Source organism: Tigriopus californicus, chromosome 5 (genome assembly GCF_007210705.1).
Source record: "Tigriopus californicus strain San Diego chromosome 5, Tcal_SD_v2.1, whole genome shotgun sequence".
NCBI lineage: Eukaryota > Metazoa > Arthropoda > Copepoda > Harpacticoida > Harpacticidae > Tigriopus > Tigriopus californicus.
In genome coordinates, this window is record NC_081444.1 from 13,401,415 (window position 1) to 13,421,331 (window position 19,917).

Here is a 19,917-nt window from a genome sequence, read left to right on the forward strand (position 1 = left end):
AAAACAAAGGAAAAAATGAGGATAGGAATTGGCAATGCTTATTTCCATCAATCAGAATGTTTCTCTTCTGAACTTTTAAACTTAGTACAATAATACAAAGTACCGTACTCTTAACTCTGAGCTGAACGAGGGCAAAATATGAAAAAGCTCTTTACTGTGTTATTCATAGAATTGGTAACGCATTCTGAGTTCAAAAGATCTAAAGTGTGCTGAAGGACAGTGCATTTGTTTCAATGAGATAACTGTTGGCAATAACCACCATACAATAGTGTCTAATGTCTAGTGATGACGTTGTCCTTGGTTTGATGCACAGAAAAGTGATATTAGTTGCAAGCTTGAGGGATGTTACTCATCAGCTGACTTTCCTCAGGCTCTATCATTAGATGAACCGTGGGAGGCAAAAAAGGACAGCTTTGCATCTTCAAACATTTAAAGGGTCGCTTAAAAAAAGAATATAGGGCAATCATTGTGAATTACATTGAAAAAAGAATGGCAGTACAGCGAATTAATTCTTCAAAACCGCAGATTAAGTTTACGCTATTTTAAGCAAGGTAATTTTGTTTATTTTGCGTTATTATGCAACTCTAGAGGAGTGACACATACTGTATTTGAATGAATACTTGCCTTTCGTCCTTTTGCAAACATGTTTTCGTTCTCAAGTCTTGAGATTATTTACAAAACCTACGCTTTTTAAAAGAGCTACAACTTAGTCGTTTAAGTTTAGTTGGATTTCTAGTAATAACTAACGCAATGACAATTTGACAAAGTATTGTGAACATGAAAATAGTAAGCTTGATTGTCGATAAGACTAGCTCCAAAGACATATCTCATGTTTTATAATGTTGCAAGGGATCAGTGGGGGTATTGATGCCAAACGGTTAATCTATCTAAGCGTGAATCGGTTACTTGATAGTCAAAAGCCTTTTGTTAGTATGTGAGACACTTTTCCAAACATGATAATTACTTATTGTTAATTTGCCCATATGATACACCATCTTATGTCGCAATGACAAAAGGCAAGACATAATAGCTAACTTGGCTATGGTTTTGATGGGGAAAAAGTGTGTAACAATTTCATTTTTCCAATAACCTGAAATAACCCCCACTTTTCCATAAATTGCATGATAAAGAAAGTGTTGCCATTAGTTAACAACTAGTGATTCAACGCCCGCTTTTGCAAATCTTGCGTGGTCTTTAAAGATGAATTATCCCCAATTAATACTTAGCGAACTTAAATATTGCAATTTTTTAAGGTTTTTTTTTGGGGGGAGGGGGGACATTTTCTGAAAAAAGCGCTTGCAACTTTGAATTCTTTCTTTTTCTGGTTTGTTTTTTCAAGGGCTTTCTAACCGCTACAGGGAATGTAATCCCCAGAACTATTATTCATTTTTTTTTCTTCTCATCGTCATGTCTTATCGATCGTGCCCTTGTACTTATACGACTCGCTTGATCAGTAGAGCATATGCTTTGAGGGCTTAAGGTAAAAGTATACTAGGATTTATTTTTTTGGTTTGGTTTGGTTTTTCACGGGCTTTTCTAACTGATACAGGGAATGTAATCCCCAGAACTATTAAAATGAAAGGTTATAATTCGTTTATTTTAGGCTTTACCTTTTACCTTTCAATCTTTATATGCTATTTGGTCTACCAGCGAATTTGAGTTGGCAGACCGAGCTAGTCCTTGAATGTAGGGTTGTTCAGGAATGCTAGTTAAGAATTTGTTCAAGTCTGACTTGAAAGATGTTACCGGATCAATAAGGCCTTCGTATTCCCTACGAATATTAGAAGGAAGCAAATTGAACATTGAAGGAGCCCGAGAAAGAAGATCAAAATTAAGGGAAATATACTTTTTCATTCATGCACCCTGTAGATTCTTGTTTCCCACTCTCCCAAAGCGAAATTGGACTTAATCATCTTGGTTACAACTGCCCATATTTCCTGCTGCTTGTTCAGGGAGTAAAGAAGGTTCCAAAGGTGCCCGAGGTGGTATGCGTGCATCTTTTACTAGGTCTTTTTGTGGCACGTCCCTTTCTTTACACGTACAACAGAACAAATAGATGAGCCGAGAATATGTGCATCTGTCTTTCAAGGCTAACCAACTTGGATTGGTGTAACTGAACGTTCGAAGAAAGGAATTGCAGATTGAATTACCTCTAGCCAATGGTGAAAGCAAGATTGCCTTTTCGACCCACCAACCAGCTACTAGCTAAAATTAGATTCGAAATTGAGCACAAAGGACAGGTTATACTTCATATGACTATGGGGATACTCCACCATCGTTTGGTGTTGTCCAAAAATTCATTAGTGTTGTCCGTGGATTTGGTAATCAACCCTGTCACGAACTTTTTTGTTTTGTACGGGTCGTCCCAAATTAGAGACCCATGGTAATCAAAAGTTTTTTCCATTTAAAATGTACATTTGACGAACATATTTATTCCAACGTAACCTTCCTTAAACACTTGGAATTTAACTTTTTTGTGCATTTTGGCCTAAAGTCTAATATAGATATGTATAAGGAGTTACGTCGTCACTACTTTTGGCAAAGAAGCCTTTGAAGCGTTCAAGGTTTCCTTTCTTTGCAAACAGCCTCAAGAGTTGGGTTCTGTGACACCATAAAGCTTGCTCTTTATGTTCTGGCAAAAGCTCAATAAAGTTCCTTGCAAATTAGTTTATTCAATGTGAAATCATGAGCTTCAATCAAAGAGGGTTTGCTTTATTGTATTTTCCCAAAACATACCTGATATGTGGGCTCATTTTAGGGCCTGTAATTGTTTAAACACTATTTGCTAAAGTTGTTTTGAGCACTTCCATCGGCCGAAAAAAGCATTGAATAAAAAAAAGAGTTGAAATCTAAGGGACGCTATTTGAAGGCTACCCTGTAAAAAGCGACCCTGCACTGTTGACATCCGAATGCCTAAGCCTGCTGTCCGGAAGCGCATGGACTTCCTTTCAATCGCCTCTTTGGCTTTAATTAAGTAGAAAACGAAGGAGGAAGTAGTTGAGAAAAAATATCACATATGGGAAAAGGGAACTGCATCTATAAACATCAAAAGCAATAATGATGCCAAATCACATTAACAAGTTGGATAACAAATCGTCAGGTCCAGGGCTAGAAGATTAAGTAACATTCTTCTAAGCTGGTGTAGTCGAGCGGTCTAAGAGGCAGCGTGAAGAAGGCAAGAATCCCCTCCCCAGGTGACGAGGGTTCAAACCTCGGCATCGGAAGGAACCCTTAAATGTTTGAAGACTTTATAGGATCAAATTTGGCCTTCATCTCGGACCCAACTGGATCTTGCCAGACATCTAAGAGATTTCTCCACAATTCTGTCATTGACAAAGATATTGTCAATCCATATTATATAATTGTTTAACTTCTTCAACGAAAGGCTTTTTTTTGTTTTGGTGAATTTCCAATCAAGTCAAAACAATTATCCAATTACGTACCAATTGCAATTGTGCTGGGATGTGCTTTGTTACTTTTGGAACAAAATGGCGACAAATATTTCACCTGTTTGGTTCTGCTTTAGGCACGCTTATTGGAGAGCAATGATAAGAAAGTGCGATTTCAATGTACTTATGAATGTTTCGAATAGAAATAGCTATTTGCCTATAGCGTGGGAGTGAGTCCACGTCTAATAGCGTTTTTAAAAAAAGTCCCCAAAAATTGGTTGAGTTAAAATAAATCTGTTGGAACTTTATACGTTCAATGCAATATTCATGAGTATAAAAGCTTATATTCAACATTTAATACTGAATTCATTGTTGGGAGAAAACGTTAATTTTTGAACCACCGCACTGGTTCGAAATCTTTGATTAATCACCCGCTTCTAATCATTAAAAATGGTGCTATTGAAATTTGATCCTTAAAATTTTGATCCTTCTGATACTAAAGAATGAATCAGAACATCTCTTCACTAGAAAACTTATTTATCACTCTTCATTGGTATTTTGAAATCATCAAGCTTACATTCTTTGCTTTGAATCCATTTTTCAATGATGCCAGCCTATATGCTTTTGTAGTCATGAAATTCTTTAACTTTTTCAGTATTAACAACTTTGCTAAAAGAAATGACTAAACAATGCTCTAAATTATGTGATTTGATCATTTCATGAGTGTAAAAAGACAAAGTAGTGGGCTCAAATTTGGCCAAGATCATTCATTCAATAAGATCTTGTGGTCGTATGAAGTGTTCATTTGAGACCAAGTGAACGGTTTAGGAGATGAGAAATGTTTGCTTCCGTTCGCACCGCACTCCACATCTCTACAAGTCCGTGATACAATTCATGTTGCATCACTCATCTTTCACGAACAATCCCAATTCTACCTTTGGCGCTCCCCAAAAATTATTTGACATACCGGGAGGCCTCGGGGCACCCGTCTATTTGTCACAGCTTCGGGCTAACTTCGTTCCTCCAGGGTTGTCTGACAACTCTCTAAGGGCCTTTGGTCATTGAGCTTTACTCCCTACTCGAGTAAGATATAAATCGAGGCGTTCCTCAACAGAAAACCCTCAAGATGGTTTGATACGTTTTGAGAGTCCATGTTCCGAGTCACGACACCTCGTTTTTGGGCTCTGTGGCGCCATTTCTATTCACTAACTGGCATTTTGAAGCGAGTCAAGGCCTGGAAAGCAGCCCTGAGAAACCGGACTCAAAGACAGCATATCTAAGGCCATCAAATGGGGCCACTGCGTGTCTGAATTGTACTGAACAATGCATTAGTGGGATCACGTTCTATGCCAACATTGGGTCCACTTATGAATTATGGCCGACTCCCAACGGTAAGAGTGATGCTGATCATTGTTTTTGTGCAAGACCTGGATGGAAGGTTAGCAACCTTGAACATTCAGAGATATGTACTTCGTTTAATTCAAGGGACTTTGTGCGACCGAGAAATGGAAGGCATGGCAACCGTTTGTGTCTTCCATGAACAGCTCAAGTCCCTTGAAATTTAAAAGCACCTACCTGTTGGGGATTTTCTCGATTTCAAACCTTAAAAATGGTCGAGTTATCAATCAATGAGAGTCCAAAACCTATTGAACATTGGCCGGTGACATGTCGGCTTTCACAGAATAGCCTAACTCATACAAATTCCGTACATTTAATGCATCTTTAGTCGTACATTCTTAGAATGCATTTCATTTGTGATAACTCAAATGTCATTCATGTAATCCACGAGAAGTAGAGAAGGAATCAAAAGAAACTCATTCGTCTTGTGAAGCACGTGACCTTCAGAAGAGCCGAAACCTCGCCGATAGAATTCGATTCGCCCACTTACCACGTTTAATTGAATCCCAGTAAGAGGGAACCTGATTATAACCCTCATTAGAGAGGAGAGCCTACTCAAAGCTGTGGGGTTCAAATCCCCCCCCCTCTCGCCTCGAAAGAATGGTAATTGAACCATTTACAATCAACATGGCTAAACTCAATCAGAGCCTGTTTCAGCTCATCTTCATTTATAACTAAGAATAACCCGATTCAACCTTCCTTCCTTTCAGTTGCGATTTGGTGATCAACATCGGTGAAGATGACGGACAAGATGTCACGACCGAATTCGTTTTCAGGAATTCGCACTCAGGAATGCTTCATCCTCGCCCTCCACATTCCTTGGCCAACTTATCCAGGACCACGACATCCTTGATCCAGGACCACAACGCAGCTCATCGGAAATGCTCGCTACCTTGTCGGAACGAAGGCCGCTCGACCCTTCTTCGTCGGGGTGAGAACCGGATCACTCGGATCGCTTTGGCCATAGTTTGGCTCTTCTTGTTCTGTCACTCGTGGAAGTTGGTGCCCACGTTCTACGAGCTCATCTACTCGTCCTCTGAGAACTGGCCTTCGTGGTTAATGCATGTCAATGATTTGTCGCATAGTTTCATCGTGTTCAACTCTGCTGTGAACTTTCTTTTGTACACGGTACTCTGATTATACTCGTTCCATGTGGTTTGGAAAAGATCGAAACGGGCGAGTGTTCCCACTTTTGAACCAATACTTTGGTATTGAAGAACGTTTAGGTGTTGATCGATCGATGTCTCTTACGTGTATGTTTGACCGTGAAACGCTTTTGTCAGAAGAAAATCGACCCCTATTCACCATCAAGCTGAATGAGTATCTCTCCCTCACAACCTTTGTGTATCCCTCTTCCGAACCAAACCATTCCATGAATGTAAAGGCCATAACCTATCTCTCTCTCGCCAAGGTGTCCATGCTGGTAATGACAAGAAATAAATATGTCTATTTCTCATCATTCATTAAGAAATCTACACTTGATGAACAATTATAGTGGACGGACTTCCGAGCTCGTGTTACTGCTTATTTCGAATATGAACAAGCGATCACTATGAACTTAACAACGTTTGCATTAGGATGGTAGGCCATATTCGACTGAGGTTTTTTGTTCTAATTCAGTGTCTCTATATTCCGATGGGAAAGTACAAACTGGATAAGAGTAATTGAGTGATGCTTCCTCGTTCACTTTTCTAATTGTTATTGAACAAACGAAATATGAGTACTACGATGTACCTATATCAAAACATGGATAATGATCTATCAACAAACGCAAGTGTGTCATTCAGGTTTGGTTGATTTAATTCTTGCTCAATTGTTTTGGCATTTCTCGCTTTATCACATTCATACCATCACACATATGTACTTGGAACCAATTCCTTCCTGTCGAAGAGGAATATTCCAGACAGGCATACTTCTTCTTTCATTCTGAGATCCTGGAAAGCCCCATTTGCTTGGCCAACTGAATCATTTGGGTACATTGTTCATCTCCTCATATCTGCGGTAGGCCTTCATGGCGAAATTGGCTAGTTCCACCATATTATCCGACTCGAGAGCTCGTGCTTTGAACAGATTATCGAATAGGGAAGAAGAAGCCACTTTCGTCACGATCTGTAAAGAAAAAAAAAAGGCACTGAATATTTTAAAGGCTCTGCCAGATTCATTCTGACATCCTCTCTGAAATGCAGGGTAGAAGAGGCCCGCTTTTCATTCATTCTCGTCACTCCCTACCTGCATAATGAGAGAGAATGCAAAAAGGCCCAACACCAAATTCAGTCCGGTTGAGATCAGATCGGACGGGAAGGATGCTGATAGACCGCCCCCAGTGTTGCCAAAAGAGCCGCCGATGCCCGCGTTGAATCCCGGATCATTGGAATAGAATGATTGACCTGTCGAAGAGATGCATTAATACATAGAGTGGCCTCTTCATCTGACACATATCAGTCACATATGGAATTGACTTGGACAGTTCATGGGTGGAACCAGGATCTTGTGGCCTTGGTGGTGGTTATCATTTTGAAATTTTCATTTGGCAATTCCGGATCTCCTTCTTAAATACAGCTGGAGCTGGCTAAATCTCATTTTCTAAATAAAGATTGAAACGAGCGCTCAAAGTATCAAATTCAAGGTTTCCTTTGATCTTTGACGATGACCATCTCTGAGTGGCGAACGGAACAAATGCCAAGGGATTGCTTACATTTTTGGGCTCCCTTCAGCCATAACTGTTTAAATCATCGTTGAATCTGGACCGGATCTTGGAGCTTTGAATCCAAGACGGCCTTTCAAGCCGAGATCAAAGGTCTGGCAAAGTCATATTTTCAACGCAAATCAGCACACGGCAACGAATGGCTGAGCACTAGAGCTGAGATGATTTTTTCGACACGACTCATGAGATTATAGTTAGATCGAGACATTTGTCCCTGATACAGTAGAGATCTTCACAATACATAGGGCAAAAAACTTCAAAGGTTACTCTACATGTACAATGTGTTTTTAAAACTATGCATATGGTATACTGTCTTACAAACCACGGACCCCTTAACTAAAATTGGCATTTAGAAAATGTGGGGAGCCTGAAAAAGAAGACTTGTCTCCACAACAAACATAACAATCCCGTTTATTCAAATAAAATATTTGAGAGAAACTTCAGAGGAGACTCGCAAGACTCGAATAACTTACGAATAGGAGTCTCGCTTACATCTCTACTTGAAATTCTCTTCCATGACGTTACTTGGGTAAAGGCAAATCCAAACCCCATATCCGTTATTGAATTTAAACCCTTCCTCGCCATTTGGTTTTTTAGAAAAATTGAGATCCTGCTCACTAAGGAATTCCATAAAGGGCAAAGAGGTCGGGATATTTGTAGGCTCCCGCAGAAATAGACACCTCAAATATGCAACCTGTAATTTGTTTTGAATTCAGAAAGGTTGAAGGTTACTTTGACATCAAAATGACATCGAAAGGACAATAAATTTTGTGCGCACTTAGGCCTTAATGTTTTACCCTGTCAACATGGGTTGTGACCAGTTCTTCGAATGTATAAAAAATTGATGCAAAAGGTTTCCCAGGAGTGCCAGGTATTTTTGGAATCGTGAAGGCGATGCTCCACGCATTCCTTGTTTAAACACCGCTCAAAAATTCCTACAGAGGTCCACTTTTCCGCCTGGGAAACATGAATAGGTTCATGCTCCTTGATTAACTGCGTTTTGGGAAGTGAGGAATAAAGGCCAATTTACTTGTAAAGAGGAACCCCGTTAAGGTCAATGTTTCACAAGGAAATATCTCCTGGAGCTTGAAAGCACATTGATGACATCATTCACTTCATATTTAGAAACCAGAAACCTTACGCTATGAGAAAAGAAAATTCGTATAAATGTGTTATTCGTAACGTTTACCAGTCAAAACCACCGGACGAGTTTCGAAAACTTCTCTTATCTTTGATCTTGTCTGGAAATTTCAAGTAGGTTTTGATGTGACAACGTAGTTGCGCAACTTCTGTCAAGAGATGACATTTTCTTGAGTAAATTTCCGTCAAATGAACGTTCCTTTACAAAAGCACGTATGTCCAACCTTAGAACACCTCTAATTCTGGATAAGATCAAAATATTTGGATCGATGTACGTAAACCTCACGTTACACAAAATGTTACTTTCCCTTTGCCCGTCAGAGTGCGCCTTTTGTGATATTGCTTCTTAAAAGAATAGTGACAATTGAACCAATAGATCCACATTGATTTATGATGATTCATCATTGGCATTTTTTTTAATCTGAACTTTAATTCGTGGCTAAAAACGTTTTTTTTTATCTGCCATGCGAAAGGTATTTTTTGAGTAAATTCGCATGAGTCGTCCTATCTTGCTTCAACCAAATGGCAAATTTATCATAGAAACATAAGCACCCTATTACGTCGTGAACGGATTTTGGCAGAGAGTGTTGTTGGTGGTGAATTCTGACACCCCCACTTTGAACTTTATCCTCCTTGTCCAATTTTAGGAGACGTCCAAAGTCCAACCTTTTGTGTATCTCGACGCATTTCCCTTGCTTCATTATGCACAAAGGCACTTGCTGTATTTTCTTTAGTACTTCCCAAGGGACCTTTGTCCATGTATTTCGGTGGAAAAGGGGATTGTCACACCTTTTTACCGTCTGCAGACAAATAGCATTCGAATGGAACAAAAGTATGGCCTTTTTCAATTTAAGGTTTGGAGCAGTCCAAGAGGACCAGCAGTCCAAGAGGACCAGTTTTTAAAGGAATATCAAGCGTTTACGATCAATGGTCAAGTAAACGAATTTGTTTTATCGTGTAAATCAAATTCTACGTAGTCACGTTTTATACTGTCGTCAAAAGGTTAGGATCTCTCCAAAAATTCTTGTGAAATAAATACTGTCAGCTTCATATTCCTCTGATATAGTTATAACATAAATATCATCATATTTGAATATTAGATTTATTTCTCGACCATGTGCTTCCTTTTTCGAACCGCATGTGCCATATCGTAAGCCGCTAGCACATATTTCATAGTGGACTCATCCACAATTCATTTAGAACCCGAATTCCAGGTTCGGGTCAAGAAATAATTTTTTCATTAGTTTCAATATTGATTAGCAACACATTTTGTTCCGAGAAATCAAAACGTACGATCGTTAAAGTACACTTTTTTAAGTATCCATCCACCACTTGACAATTCATCAAAAGTCTCAAGAATAGCCAACCAATAATTTTCCTTATGCCAGAAACGTTCTTCAAATGCTAACCTCAGGAAAAGAATATTTTCTTTTTCTAATCCTATCAACAATACCTGAGGAGTACGTGATGGGTTTGGTAAATGTGGGACCACTTGAGAACCCACTAGGACCCGCGTTGGAAAACGTTCCACCGGAATTGAACGAAGAATCGGAAAACGTTGAGGATGGAACGCCATATGAAGTGTCTCTGGGCTCAGCAAATTGAGGAACGGCATTGTTGTTCCCATTCTTCACATCAGCTAAACTCGACCCAAGGGTCAAAGCGAGAACAACGAACAAGCGATTCATTCTGTGGGTTCGAAAGAACATGATGCTTTAATTGGGTACGTCCAAGTTCATTATCGTATAACTCACCTATAGGTCTTTCTTCTTTCACTTTCCAATGGGGACTAACCAAGCTGACCGCTGAGGAGGTGCCTTTAATAAACGTCATTCATCGCCTTGGGGCACCTTTCACCCCTTTCTGAACTTGAACAAGTGGATTTTAAAAGCCGGCTCTTTGTCCCTGACCAACCCAAAACAAGTTGTTTTGATTCGAGAGGACCAGAATTTCCCATGAAAACCTATCCCGAGGATTATGATCAACAACAAACGCATCCAAAGGGTCAACTCACAACCCGTTCCATAAGTTTCGATCGAATGTATAGGACAATAGAAGAAATATCCATCATGTCCAATTTAAAGAGACATATGTACAAATGAATCAAATATGTGAACAGTTATTCAATGACTTGGTTATACGTAGAAGACAGGAGTCGCTTTTTATCAACATTTGACAGCAAATGGGTTTCCCATTGAGCGTTCAACGTTGAATTGTTCGCCTGCCAAATCCGACGACCAAATCTTGATGGCGAGGTAAGCGAAGAGATGGATTGGTCTTGAACAGCCTTTTCCGAGTAGGTGTATTTTGAGGGGTTTTCCTGGTTTTGGAACCCGAGACACTAAGAATGAATAAGGTTCAACCACGCGTTCAGAATTCAAGGTCCTATTCGAATCCAAAAGCATGTTGCCTGACTTTTGCAACAAGCTATGCTAGTAAGAGGGGCGAGTAGAAAAACAATTAAAAAAATGACAAGGATTGAAATGCCCTAAAAGCTTTGGAAAGACCTGAAGAAAAAAAAGTGGTTTTGTCACCTTAATGAAGTCACAGCCGACACTTGTTTCCTATATTACTATAAGTAGCCGAGCCGCAACATGAATCCTCAATAGAGCTTAGCAACCAGATGTCCTTAACGTGTTAAAGGGATTATCAGTTTAACAAGGGGAATTGGGTCCTATCGGATAACTGCGCCGCCGCCCAAGCAAGCCCAGTTTGTGGAATGACGCAAGACAGGTGAGAAAAACAATTAATTGTTATCTCTCCAAGTGACCCCGAGTAATGGATTGAACTTATATAAAGTATCAGATTCTGAACTAAAGAGCGTCTTTAGTTTGACCGTGTCGCAATCGAAAAAAGATGCAACCCAATCATGGACGTGTTTTGGATGTGGATAGTTGTTGTTCTCCTGCAGGCATTGCTGATCGTGATTTGTTTTTCACTTTCGGTCCTCATGAAATGCCTCCTTGATCGGCCAGGGGGAGCTCTCCCCACTCATCACCGACACAGACCACGAAGAGGTAACGGAAACAACAATACCAACCAATCAGGACAACAAAGCACCATTCAGGTAGATATCGTTACCAGCCATCATTTGCTACGCATCACTTGTACCTTTATACCCTGGGGCACCCACCCACATCCTGTTGTGCTTCATCGAACAATAGGGATGATCAATGAGTTTTAGTAGGTGGGGCAAGAACCTCTCTAGAATGAACGGAGAGGCTGAAAATCATGACGGATCTTTTGTATCGGGTCAAATGGGCCGATTGACTCTGACAATGGCATGTCAGTTCTTTCATAATTTCCACCTCCGCCAATAGCTTTGCAAGAGTACACAAATTCAATGTCCTCTTCTACTAAAATGTAGCTAAAATACCAATCGTAGTATGATCTCCAATTAGCGACTGCGAAATTACATTTTTTGAATTTGAGATACGCACACGTACATTCCGAGCTCATCACTTGCGAACAAGGTTTGATGTATTGGTACAAAAGTATTACCAGTGATCATTGGCCTGTCTGTCCACATATCAAGAGGTTCTTAGGTTTGGGCGACTGCATACTTTCGCTATCGCATTTCGCCTGTATTTCCATCTTCAACCGTCTCCTGATAGACCTGAGGCCACAAAGGTTAAACGAGTCCAAGTCGTTGTTTGTCGGTTGGATATCGAAATTGTTACAAGTAATGACTTCTCGAGAAAACATTTAGTACAACTATAATGGCTACAAGAACTGACATGCAGTACATTTTTTTGACATTTGTACTCGTAAAGAGCAATCGGTTTCATCATTCTCAATAACTTGGGGAAAAACAAAATCTATATGCTCGCAGTAAGGTACTAGTCTAGGCTATGGTTTCAATGAGGTCGATTATATGTCGAAAAAAAACGTTCTTTCTAACGTTTAGTTTGAACCGTAAGATTTGATAGAACACTCCTGTTTTGAAAGACAGCCAATCTGCGTTAAAAAAACTAAATGGATTAAATTGAATATTTTGGACCAACAACTATAAGTCATCCAAAAAAGCTAAGTAATAATAGGAAGGGAAAATGGGAATTGTCATAGGTCGTGCCTTTTGTCTTAGTGCCTTCGAGTTTTAATGAACAGGTCACACTGAATTGTTACTAAATAATTTAAAATGAAATCCCTCTTCAAGAAATATTTGGCAAGAAGAAGGCCCTCTCATTGATGCAATTTGAGGAATCCCAAGGTTTAAACCATACAAATGTTTGTTACAGTACAACGGGAAAGTTTTGACCCCCTTTATACACATCTTATTTCCATTTTACATGAAGAGCAAAGCTTATCATGTAAAAACAAAGGCAATCGGGTGATCAAATATGCCAAGTATGGACAGGAAACTTATTGAGTGAGATGTAGGCCGCGCTGGCTTTTGAAAAAATAACTGATTTCATGAATTAAGATTGGTGATGTTATTTATATGCGCCAAAAATCTTTCCCGTCGCATTACATCTTGAAAAAAGATTTACTGTCCAAGAAAACGCAATGGCACAAGGCAGGAATTATTTGGCCGTCAGAGGTCGGTGGGTAGAGAGTTCCTAAAAACTAGGATGACCCAATGAACAGCTCCCGAAAATCTCAGACTCCGGAATTGTTTGAGTAACAGTTCTAGGTTGAGGGGCAAGAAGCTAGATTGCAAATCTAAAAATCTTGACCTAAAACAGGCTACATCAGGCACAAAAAGGTAGCTAATTTGGAATTGCGCTCCTAATACTTCCCAATTCTAAGGGGTTTCCCTTAAACCTGATCAACCTATTTTCAAGCTTGTTTTGATTTGAAACAATGCTTACATGTAATCTGGATCAATTGAATATCTGAGTACAATTTGACGATGTAAAAAAGCGAGATACTTCTTATTCGTCTGTCTTCCTCTTCAAAAATTTCATTTGCACAAAACGAGGGGAATTTCCAATTAATGACGGGTCGTCATTTTGTCTACACTTTCACTCCATGGAGAGGAATCTGTTGTGGGTTGTGGTGAAAATTTCTTATTTGGCTAGCCAGCCCAATGCCATTTAGTTCGACACATTTAGAGCGCTTCTTGGACTTACAAGAAGATGCAACAAGTCGTAATCCTTACCACAAGTGGATGTTTATCTATATTATCTCTCTTGGGCTTTGATCATGATCTCTCGCATTTAAAATGAAAAAAAAAACTGTCTGGACGGCTCTCTTCAAATTACACTTTGAAGCAAAAGCTCCTCATAGCATACGTATCACCCTGACAACAATGGGACACAATAGGGTAACCACGCATGGTTTCGTGAGCGCATACTTTGAGATGCAATTTCTACTTACTTGCACCTTCTGAGAGTATCAAATAGTTTCGTGAACGCACATTTTAAAATGCGACTGGGTAAAATTTAGTCCTGTCATTTCAAAATTAGCGTTCACGAAACCACGTGGGGTGCCCAATTATGTGTTTGGTCCCATTTGAAACGCCTTTTAAAATTTCCCTCTTTGGGATGGGTTGAGTGGCAATACTGTTCATGTCTCCTTACAAATGAATAGATACATATACACTCAAAAGCTCCTTTGATCACAAGCTCTAAACACGCATCAGCAAAAACCATTGGGACAGAAGACCCTTAAAAGGCCTGTCAAGACTTCAAAGACTGTTTTGAGACATGCGTCAGATCCGATAAGGAAATGGAACCCAAGTCTATTGTAGAATGTGTCGTGACAACGAATATAGCACTACTTGTGGTGGCTCGTATAGATCATAACAGTGTTAGAATGTAGGGGATGAAATTTTCCACTCTCAGGGACTCCCATCCAAAAGCTGAGAGTCCGCCCAACCTTTTGAAGTCCCCGGTATTCATCCTGAGTATTTCAAGTACGTCACAAATTACGTCTATTTGTCCACAATTTATTCCAATGATCTTTTAGGTCAAGGAAAGAATATAAAAGTTGACTTAACCTCGATCCTTTGACAGCTTGCAGGTCAGTCAGACTTGGATAAGCTTTTAAACAAAATTTCACACAAACATTTGGGCTTGGTAGATCTGATCGACAGCTCTGGTTCATTGGATGATCAAGTACTCTATCAATATAAAGATCTTTGAGAATGATAAGAGCGTTCTATTTCATACTGATGATGACCAAATAACATTTCCCGGATGGATATTCTAAGATCGCACAAAAAAGCTGCCCCTTACGATTAAGTTTGTCATTTCACTAGTCCGACCTCAGCACCCATTAATAAAAATGACATTTTAGATTTATAAAAAGCGAATTCTGCTGACACAAAGAGTAGAATTGAGTCAAAATTTAATTCCACAAACATCTTTTTCTCATTTTCGTGGCTGATGCTAAACATTGGTTCTATTGAAAATGTCTTTGGAAGAACAGTGTTATGGGAACGTTCTGACCAAGTTTCAGGCAAATTGGTCGATTTTCTATGAAATAAGGATCATCCCTCGGAGACGTAGCCGAAGGTTTGTTTTCAACCGACATGATTAAAACCCACGCTATTATCAGAGAAAATGCCTGATTTTATTTTTTACATTACCCCATAAATAGTTCGATTGAAGTGGCTTGAACAAAGACAGACATTGCTGTGTTTTACAATTTCATAAATATAGTATGGTTACAAAAAGCTTAAAAATACAAAGAAGCGTATGACGCAGTTAGAGTGACAAAAGCTTTTGGGCTCAATAACATGGGCCCTAATAACTTTCAAACGAGAAACTTGACCGAAAAACTTAAGCTCCATACTTTTGCGCCCTTCCTGACAATGACAACCTCTAAAAGTTTGGCCAAGTTTTGATCAAACCAGCGCGATTGAATTCTCTCAGCTAAATGTACAGGGTCGAGAATTTGTATTTCTTCGTGTTTTCGTAGCAAGTACATGATAGAACAAGAAGGTTTGGGGGGCAGTCTTGCTAGAAATTCCCGGAAACATTAGAATAATTACCAATGATAATGCGCATTTTTCTATAATATTCTGACAATGAAGATCTGGGCTAAAATATGTTAATGTTCTTATTGAAGGTGTCACAACTTTGAACTATGTCATATTGTTGATGTCTTATAGTTTAGCTCTCCTTAATTAAAAGCGCTTGCATTTAGCTTGCATGAATTAACTTTTTTCTTCAAATTTCCTTGACTTCTGCGCAGATATGGCCATGATGAGGCAGTAGCCCTGAAGTGTTGGACCATTTAGAATATAGGAAAAAGTAATTGTGTAACTAGTAACGTCATTACATATTCATAATGAATTGTTGTGTAATTAATTAATCGCCTTGGCCAAAGAAACGGGAACTGTAATTTGTTCCTTTGATAGAGCAGCAAATAAATGTTTATCAGCTAAGATCAGCCAACACGTACATTCAAGTTATTGTCACGCGAAGTTACGATCAAATGGCATTTATTTATTTATTGCTGGCTTCGTTTTCGCAACTGGGAATGAGCACCTTAAGATGAAAAAGATATATATCTTTATCTTAATACAATATCTGTTTAGCCAATGAATTAGAATTGGCGGATCTACCACGCACTAAATATGGTGGCCCTGATCGGTAATTTTGATCGCAAACTTGTTCTAGTTTGACTTTGAAAAGATACTACTGAATCAACATCTGCTTACGTATTCCTCACGACTATTTGAGGGAAGGAAATCAAACAATGACGGAGAGAGGTGGGCTTCATTATTCGAACGAGTCTGGATTCACGACGCCTTGAAAGTGCACTCAAAACACACATGAAGCATCTACGGTCAAAATAATTGACCTTAAAACCTGGCTTGGGACGTAGTAGTATCAAATACCTTTCGTGCCTCCCCAATACGAAAGCTCTCGCATGCCCTCAATGTGTTCCGAGTGAAACATCTTTGGACTTGTTTGACCTTTAGCAAACCTGATGAACTCATTGGAGCCCACATGGCATATTTCAAGATATGGCCGGACAATCGACTCATAAAGAGTTAGCGTTGTTATACAATCTCTGGACTTAAACGTCCGAAATATCCAACCACACATTTGAAAAACTTTACCCATCTTCAACTGGATATGCTCATCGAAAATTTCATTATTTTGGAGGACTACACCTAGCTCTTTCATGGACAAAACCTGCTCATTTTCTTGATCTCTATTAGTGTTTACGGGCGGAGCATTCAAAGGAGTTGAACCGGAATTTCACCCCGTTCAAGGCTACTATATTACTCTCCGTAACCCAAGAATGGATTTGATCTAGGACCTCTACCACATTACATTGTATAAAGCAAAATTCTTCTTTCTATCTCGTTTTAATTTGTGCATGAGAAAACATGAGCTTCTGTCCAACAAACTCTCTGAAGGGTGGGGAGAGCATTCTCAAGTATTGACTATTGACGGTTGTTAGTTTGATTGTTGTTTGATTACTTCATCAGGAGCATCAATTGTTTGAAAACAAATAAAAGGCCTGAACAATGTTCAGCTCATCTGATTTAAATCCTAGTTTTCCCTATTTGTCTGGCTGTCAAACCTAACGAAATATATTTCATCATTAGGCACTCCTTATGCATGGAATGCTCAATTCATGACCGAATTGTCAATACTTATTGCTCAAGATAGGTTTACTTACTACATACTAGAGCAAATTCTTGGGCAGATACGCTCCCTAAATTGAAGTAGATTAGAGGCATTAAACAACGGTTCACCTATTTATTCATTTCAAAAACGCTTCTAATATATGAAAAGTTATTGGGCTAAAATTTACAGAAATATGTTTGAAGAGGACTCAGATCTCAGTCTTCTTTCGGTTTGTACTACGGAATGTATGATACAACTCAAGCCAAGCTCTAATTGGCTTGTACGTTTACAAGTCTAACTCTGCTTTGTCTTCGATTACGGCAACACAGTCAAAAATGAAAAAAGTCTTCCTTAGTGAAATCAAAAGGCAATCTGTCAAAAGTGACTGTTTGTCGGACTAGCCGACCGAGTCCGGACTCCAGAAGAACGAGTCTGGACAATTTCTCAGAAATCGAGTAAAAGACTCGAGTGCACTTGGACTCAAGTCCGGACTCTCCCCAGTCCTAGTAAAAGATATTGGTTAAAGGTAATGAATGAGTGTCCTGTATTACAAGAGCACGACCATGAGTTCAGCGACAAACTTCTAAAACTATGTACTGTGAACCAAGTTCCCGCTAAATCGGCCTGGTCTTGGTCATGGGAAATCTGAGCCACTTTTCAAATTGAAGTAAAGTGATTCGTTTCAAACTTGCTTGCTAATTGCTAGCTGCGGCTCCGTATTAGTAGAGTATCAGGTTTCCAATTAGCAAATCCTGGTTCGAACCCAGGCTTGCTGAGTCCAAGCTTCTTTGCAGCATTTAAATTATAGCATAAGTTGCTGCCTGAAGAGCTTAAACGGGCGAAAGTGAGATCATTCCTGAGGGTGAAGTAATAATTATTGTCCCAAGCTGTTTGTGATGAAGGAGCTCAAACCGCCCATATACCGTTAGAAAACTCTTATCCTTTCATACTCAATAGATGGATATTCCATCTTTGGAGCGGTGCTCTCAAAGTTGAGATACTTGGGGAAATTTGCTCCATTAGTAATATTTTGTTCCTGGAAATAATAAATCTCTGGTTGGAAAAAACGGAAATAGATTTAAAATTTGTAGCGAAGCCTTTATCTAATTAACCTATCGTACATCAATCTCAATCCATCTTGCTTCGCTTGATTGGATCGAAAAAGAGTCCATCAGCCCCAAAACAGATCATTTTACCCCCACCAAGAAACCCAAGCGAGATCGCACGTCGCTTAAAACTCTCTAAATGTTCTTTCATCCGAAGTTTCCTTTGGTTCGATATTTTCTTCGTTACTTCGGATGCTTCTGGTGGTTTTGCGTCACGCCCTATCCTTCTGATGTATATTGTTTACGCTTTTTGACAAGATTTTAACGTATGTTATCCAGCCTTTGAGTATTTTTCACCTTCTTTGGTAATACAGTTGACCGAAGTATTTACTTCTTCCACAATTGATCTTGATCATTTCTTTTCAATCATATGTTTCTATGAACTGACATCGCCTTGGTCCCAACTAGTCCCCTGTGTTTAGAATACAGGACCCTAATCCCAACCAGACAAGGATACTTCGGAACGATAACAGAAATTATTCGCGCAACCTCTTAAACGGAATCGGTTGTCTGTAAAAAAATAGTTTAGAAAAAACTTATGTAGCTGACCAAGAGCCGGCGGGAAATTCGAATTGATATGTAGTGTTTGTTACATAACATTGTACAAATCCCATGAGTTCCCAAAGCATAGTTTTGGACCCAAATTTGAACAAGTTCATCTGTATAGCAAGATCTTGTTGCGTCTTTGGGGGCTCAAATTTGGCCAAATTCATTTATTGATGCAAATCTTTTGATTGTATGATGTGCTCATTTTGAATAAAGTGAACGGATCCGGAGCTACCAAATTTTAACGTCTGGTGTAAGCCCATTTCTCCAGTTGTCCGTGAATTAGTAGTACATAACTCCCTAAGCATTCCTAAAGTTGGTCTTAATCAAGATGAAGAGTAACTAATATCAGTCCAATGTCCGAACATTTTACTGTAAACTTGACTTGTAACAGAATTTCAAAATATCCGAATTATATTGTGTGAACTTAAAGCTAAGTAGAATAGGAAAAAAAACTTCTAGAAGCTGCGGCTTCCAAACCCAGTAGCGGTAGGGAAGACCGCAAAAATGCCTTAGGATGACAATTTGAATCTTAACAAATTATTTTCTTAATATTTGTTTCTCATCCAGAAGAAGTGGGTCTTTCCAATTAAAGTTTGATGCTTTTCTCTTTTTCAGGGTGATTCCATTAGTGTGATATCTTCATCTTCCGGGTGTGCCTTGCCTCCTCCATACGAGGAAGTTTGCGAAATAGATCTGGACGCATTACCAAAGTATGAAGACATTAGCCAACTCAATCTCAAAGGACAAAAGCCAATCATGTCGGTGTGATAACTTCAAGGATGCAAATCATTTCTGTTAAAGTGAACGTTAAATAGATTTTAAACTTTAAAGCTGTTCGCTGGAGATAACTCAATTGAATTTGGAAATCAATGGCAATACGGGGTAATACATTTAAAGTTCTAATCCAACGGTTTCTGCTAAGACTGGAAAAATGAAAGGGAGAAGAACACGTAACAAAAAAGGTTGAGTGATTGGTCAACGTCAACGTACCGTTGACGCTCGGAATGGATTTCCTTCTCAATAAGAGCCAAAATCGCCATAATCATATTATTTCATTATCCACTGTTTTTCGTTTGCTTTTTCACGGGCTTTTCTAACCG

General features: G+C 39.2%; 3 protein-coding genes across 3 annotated transcripts in view; 2 read left to right on the plus strand and 1 right to left on the minus strand.

The window, feature by feature from the left end:
- The window catches only part of LOC131881145 (uncharacterized), a 33,678-nt gene extending 27,409 nt beyond the window's left edge, over window positions 1–6,269 (plus strand). The window contains exon 9 of the mRNA XM_059227920.1: window positions 5,498–6,269. Coding sequence (XP_059083903.1) covers window positions 5,498–5,924 — 427 coding nt within the window. The 3' untranslated portion in view covers window positions 5,925–6,269. The remainder of the gene's footprint in view (window positions 1–5,497) is intronic.
- A 277-nt stretch (window positions 6,270–6,546) lies between these two features.
- LOC131880647 (uncharacterized) lies at window positions 6,547–10,544 on the minus strand. The gene is made up of 4 exons (XM_059227325.1): window positions 10,386–10,544; window positions 10,085–10,320; window positions 7,017–7,174; window positions 6,547–6,896 (listed from the first exon to the last, which is right to left on the minus strand). Exons 2-4 carry the CDS (start codon window positions 10,317–10,319, stop codon window positions 6,753–6,755), a joined length of 537 nt encoding a protein of 178 aa, XP_059083308.1. The 5' UTR covers window position 10,320; window positions 10,386–10,544; the 3' UTR covers window positions 6,547–6,752.
- Window positions 10,545–11,397: 853 nt separating this feature from the next.
- Window positions 11,398–19,651, plus strand: LOC131880649 (uncharacterized). Its single transcript, XM_059227329.1, has 2 exons — window positions 11,398–11,698; window positions 19,433–19,651. The coding sequence occupies exons 1-2, from the start codon at window positions 11,501–11,503 to the stop codon at window positions 19,583–19,585; spliced, it is 351 nt and encodes a 116-aa protein (XP_059083312.1). The 5' UTR covers window positions 11,398–11,500; the 3' UTR covers window positions 19,586–19,651.
- Window positions 19,652–19,917: the final 266 nt, after the last annotated feature.